Source organism: Daktulosphaira vitifoliae, unplaced genomic scaffold (assembly GCF_025091365.1).
Source record: "Daktulosphaira vitifoliae isolate Bord-2020 unplaced genomic scaffold, ASM2509136v1 Scaffold_5, whole genome shotgun sequence".
NCBI classification, from domain to species: Eukaryota; Metazoa; Arthropoda; class Insecta; order Hemiptera; family Phylloxeridae; genus Daktulosphaira; species Daktulosphaira vitifoliae.
The window spans coordinates 33,138,982-33,144,752 of NW_026099576.1; the positions used below are offsets into that span (position 1 = coordinate 33,138,982).

General features: G+C 28.4%; 1 protein-coding gene across 3 annotated transcripts; it reads right to left on the reverse strand.

The window, feature by feature from the left end:
* Positions 1–3,348: 3,348 nt before the first annotated feature.
* Positions 3,349–5,689, reverse strand: LOC126908008 (uncharacterized protein PF3D7_1120600-like). Of its 3 annotated transcripts, none has more exons than XM_050689812.1 (2): positions 5,311–5,689; positions 3,349–3,855 (listed from the first exon to the last, which is right to left on the reverse strand). In XM_050689812.1, exons 1-2 carry the CDS (start codon positions 5,651–5,653, stop codon positions 3,650–3,652), a joined length of 549 nt encoding a protein of 182 aa, XP_050545769.1. In that variant the 5' UTR covers positions 5,654–5,689; the 3' UTR covers positions 3,349–3,649. The 3 variants fall into 3 exon arrangements, with proteins under 3 accessions (XP_050545769.1, XP_050545770.1, XP_050545768.1); XM_050689813.1 differs by lacking the exon at positions 5,311–5,689 and adding an exon at positions 4,654–4,924; XM_050689811.1 differs by lacking the exon at positions 5,311–5,689 and adding an exon at positions 4,141–4,924.
* Between the last annotated feature and the right edge of the window lie 82 nt (positions 5,690–5,771).

Consider the following 5,771-nt stretch of genomic DNA (forward strand, 5'->3'; position numbering starts at 1 on the left):
AGTTTTTTTAAGGTATTAAGAAAAAATAATTTATACCTAAATACTAATAACAAATAAGTTATAAAAATTTTTAAAATAAATATAAATTATAAACAATGTAAAATTTATTTTATTTAAAATTGAAAACAATTCCAGCCTTTTTTCAGTCATATTTTTATTACTATTATTTAGAGCACGCAAATACCAAATTAACAAAAAACAAATAAATTACCTATAGTAACTACTAAATTATAAAACAAAAAATAGATTAAAGATAAGATTTATCAAAAAATTTTGCATAGAGTATACTCTATCGAATTTTGTAATCAACTAGATTCTAATCAATGCAGATACTTGGTAGTTTGTTATCATTTGTTGGACCAGAGTTAAAAAAAATTTACCTACAACCACGTTTGGAGTAACTGCTATTCCATTTATTATTACGTCTAGAACGTTATCTTTTTCAAATAACGTTTTCTATGAATATAAAAATGAAAATACAGCCATAATAATTACTGTATTACTCAATAGTAATCACAAATTAATAATAATTTCAATGTATATAAGGCCTAGCACATATTTGATAATTCGAAAAATAATTGAATTTTAAATTTGGGGGGGCCGGCCCTGGGTCACATTAAATCTAAGGGGGGCCAGGCCCACCCATGTCTACGCGTCTGGGTATGAGTCAATCATTAGTGTTGATAATCATTGTATTTACTTTTTATAATGTTTAAATATAACAGTTATTTTTTATTTTGTTATCAATTAATTATTAACACAATTCATTTATTGGTAAGTCGTCATTGAACATTTTTACATCAGAATGTTTGTCTAGTTCTACGTTATTTTCGTTTTCGGCACATAGATTGGAGTTTAAACCAGCCATACTAAAAAACTGTTGGAGGAGATTTAACTTTTAATTTTTACACATTTTCAAAAACAAATATCTTGCCAAATGCACTTCTTCTTAGTATTTTCAGTACTTAGTATTGTAGATGGAAACTTTTAATAAACCGCCAATGCCCTTTGATAGTATACGTGTGATGGCTAATATTAGTGTCTTTATAATATATTGAATGTGCTATGGACCAAGTATTTGATCCGCATGTAATTAAATCTTTATTTGTTCTTGGATTCATTCTTGATGAATCTTGAGAGTAATGGTTCTGGTTGAAGCCGTAAGGACAGGTAGTTGAGAAATAAATAAGAACATTTAGTTGACTTATAAGATATAAATAATATTTCAAATGAACATAACACAAAAAATGATCCAATGAGTAATTGCAAATATTATTTTAATAAGCATTTAAATATGTATAGAAATTAATGACGACATTGTTACTTGTAAAAACTAGACTACTAGACCATACCGGAACACTAGACTGTTTGTCAATAAACCCTCACGGCTTTTATAATCCATAATGATTATTGATTTCATCAATAGTGACTTTAAATGATACTGAAAGAATTTACCATATTTCTTTGTTGTCTAAAAGGCTTACCAATAAAATAGTTGAACACCTTGTCATGCATGTAACGATTCAGATGGTAACATGAAACCAGATGATCATGAGTCCATCTATTGGCACATAATAATTTATACATGCTTGTATCTAATTATATAAAAAAATGTTGTTAGTAATATGTTATAAAATAATCTTTTTATTTTCTTTCCTTATACGTTTACGCATCTAATACACAATTGAAAAACTTACTTCTCCATATTGCAGGTAACTACTCTGGTATATAATGATCAATATTAATAATTTTTTAATTTGTAGTTAAAAGTTTTATTTGGTTATTAACAAAACCGTACTGATGTGAACTTATAATATAATCTAATGATGAAGCTCTTAAAATCTTGAGTTAAGAAGGGTAACAAAATGTACATAAGTAGAAATTTAAAATTATTTATTATAAACACTATTGTCAATAATGTATAGTCTTTATAAACGTTTATTAATTATCACAACAACTGGCATGCATCATATTATTATCGCACTAGGGTGGCGGCAAACATTACGATTCACGCCGCCATTATCAGGGCAGTTACACGACCTATAATTTATACTCCATTAAATAGTTTTTACATTATTGTATGTGGCATAATTGACCTAAAGAGCGATTATATGACGTAACATTTGTGATGCTGCTGGTTGAGGGACATACTTTGTTGTACACGTCACATCAACAACGACGTGCCGCGACCTACAGCTGATCAGCTACCCTCTATCAACTCACATTAAAATCGAAATTTCAACAATTACACACTCTATTTACGACTTTTAGATAACATTAGACACTAATTACCTTGGCAGCATCCTTTGATCCCCAGAATCCGCTATTTCTATACTACTTATAGTGTTAATGTAGTAGAAGAAGACTAGTTATCTTTTTAAAGCTAATGGTTCTTGATGACACTGAGACTCTTTCAACGATTTCACGCTTATATATCCAACAAAATCATAAATTATTATTGGGGGAAACCAACAAATCATAGAACACAAATACCTGTATCTTAACCACCTAAGTATTTTTACATAAATATCATAATTAATGTGTGTTCGTGAGATCATCACTATTAGTTCGCCCAATGGTATTTGACACGGCACCGCCCGTCGCTTTAGGCTGGCGCTCACCTGTGTCTCTCGCGATATCAGCCGCCCAGCTATTAATATGACACTCGGTTGTCTCCCCGCCCTTGACACCGAGATAAGGCTGCCGCCGAGTATGGATTACGGATATTGCGTTCTGTTGCGTTTCGGACGTAAACCTAGACTGGTTTGCCTTTCTTTTGTGCTGTTTTTGTGTTTTCTTGTTTTCCCTTGTTTGTGGATTGCGACGAGGGTGGTCACTACGAATATCACCTACAACATCGTTACATACGTATACGTACATTGTTCGAATTAAAGAATATAGTTAATAATATAATCATCAAATATTTTCTTCCAGTGTTGTTCTTTTTTTTACTGTGGTACTAGTTGTCAATATATATATATACGTATACCTATATATATAATCCATATACCTCGTGTGCCGTATCATTTGGATACGTTTTAACTTGCTCGTTGTCAATATATATCTACATATACTTATATTATATATATATATATATAATACATATACCTCGTGTGCCGTACCATTTGGATACGTGTTATATTTTAGGGTATCACTTTTACGCCAACTCCCTTATCAATAACAGATAAGAGAAATTATATATGTAGGATGGTGTATATATATTGTTTATCACATTATATGATAAATATACGAAAAATAGAATAAATATAATTTTAAATTTTATTTACTATGCTAAGAGTTTAGTTTATTTGAGTTATGTATTAAAATTAAACTAGTAAGATGGGACGGTGTGGCCGAGTCAGTAACGCGGCAGTGCTTGACGTGCGCTGCCTCGAGTTCGAAACTTGGTCACGGGCGGCTTCATTTGCCGAACGAGAGATCAGTTCGGTAATTGGAGTCGCCATCCCACTCTCCGGCGACAGATTAACCACCCGACCCGGAGTATAAATGGTTAAGAAAACTTCCTCTTAGGGAGAGGTCACTATGGCCTTCAATGGACTAATAAAAGCAAAAAAAATTTAAATTTAAATTAATAATAACACAAATTTTTATAAATATTAACAAACATATACTGGATTACATATGAAAATTAAATAAAAAGTATGTAATCAATCATATAACTTGGCAGTGGGTTTTTATTTTTTGTCGAATCTGTAGCATTTTGATTATTTGTTTGTTTTGTGTTGTTAACATTGTCATGATATAACGTATTAATGGTAGTTTTTTTATCATCAACAGATTCAGAATCCTCTATATTATATATTTCAGTATATATATTTTGACTGCATAAACGATCTAAAAAATAATTAATAATAAATGTGATATTTATACTATAAAAATAATTAATAAACTACTGTAGTAAAAAAAAAATATATATAGGAAATAATGTTTGAAAGAATTTCAGGTTTCTTGTAAACACTGACTTAAATATAATTAAATATATAATTATATTTAATTACAAAAATATTGACACAATGTTGTGTATTATTGACATATAATTTTAGTAAAATTACTCAGTAAGATCTAATTCTGTATTTAAAATCTATTATTTAAATCATTTTTAGAAAAATTAAGACCTACTTATCATAGTTGGTATGGGATTAAATAAATCTTTACAAATAGCAACAAAATATAAGAAATTTATTTTTCGCGTTTTATTAACTGTATAAATCGTTTCCTTGTATTTCTCCAGTTCAATTAAGTATGTTGACTTTATATTTACAAGCTGGACGAACTCGTTATAGATTTGATCAACATTATCACATTTAATTGTAATATCTGATATTATACCAAAGTAGTTATTTAATTTATTTTTCTTCAAAAAGGCATTCGTAGAAGACATTATGCTATGAACTGTATTGCAAGATATTTTATTCTCAATGAAAACATTACATATATCAATACTAAGATTATCTAAATAGGTTTTTGGTCGTTTTTGAAACAGATTTAGATTATTAAAATATTCAATTTGTTTGATTATCATAGTACCAATTTCAGACATATTGTTACGGATTTCATTTAAATTTTTATTTGTATTATTCTTGTTACAATCGTAAAAATGAATAAATATCTTTGAAAATGAAGCATACATACGGACAAGTATTAAGATTGGCCGAATAGTTGAAGCTAAAACTAGCTCTTGATATCCTTGTAATTGTTTCGAATCAAAATTATATTTCATGAAACGAAAAACATCAAAAAGAGTCAAATAAGAATTATCGGGACACTTATATTGTAGTGGTGCAAACTTAAAATAGTCTATAACGTTAAGGGCTCTATGTTCTTTTACTTCTGGTAATTTTCTACATTGTATATCTGAAGTAAGATTTCGTTCATCAAATATTTGATGCCCCATCATTAAATCGTAGTATATNTCATCAAATATTTGATGCCCCATCATTAAATCATAGTATATCAATTTTTTAGGATGGAAATCCCAGCGAGAGTCATTTTCTAACGCTAATTCTAATATTCTAAATACTTCACTATGATTTAATTTCAATCTTTCATCTTTGAGTCTTAATTCATTAACAGACAACCTATTTTTTAGTTTTTCTACAATTCTAGGGAGAAATTTAATTCTATAATCTTTCATTTCATTAAAATCTGGACAATTTGTAAATACCTTATCAAAAGATATATAATAACATGATTTATACACAAAATTTTCTAATCGCTCTACCATTGCTTTATGTATCATCAAAAAACCATTTAGTAAATTTAATTTTCTATTTGATTTCTCAAATTTACCATTTTTATTTTTAAAGTTCATCTCTACAGATCCTGAAACGTTATTTAAGTATAAATTTACATCCATTAGAGTTGATGGATAATTTGGCCGCACTTCCGACTTAAGAGCTTCTAACATCGCAATTACAATTTCGCCATGAGATTGTATAGCTTTTCCATACATTTTTAAATCGCGTTTTGAAATATTTGTTTTATCTTCTTCTAATTTTAGTAAGTACTTTTCATTATGCTTAAAATAATTCAAAATATACTTAGAAAAGTTGCAATTTAACTCCATATATTCCATTGCTGTAGAAAAATTTATCATAAGTACAAAAATATAAAATATTTTACACTGAATCATTTTAATAAGAAAATACAAAAACCTATTATATTCTTAGAAAATCTTATTATTAGTGTACATGATTTTGATCGTTGGTATTATGTCAATTTATATATATATATATATATATATATATATA

Excerpts from the sequence above, each read along its gene's own strand:
- LOC126908008 (XM_050689811.1), bottom strand. The coding sequence starts at position 4,918 with ATGATGGGGCATCAAATATTTGATGAACGAAATCTTACTTCAGATATA. Across the intron at positions 3,856-4,140 it reads TCCCATACCAACTATGATAA|ATCGTTTATGCAGTCAAAAT; the intron begins GTAGGTCTTAAT and ends ATTATTTTTTAG.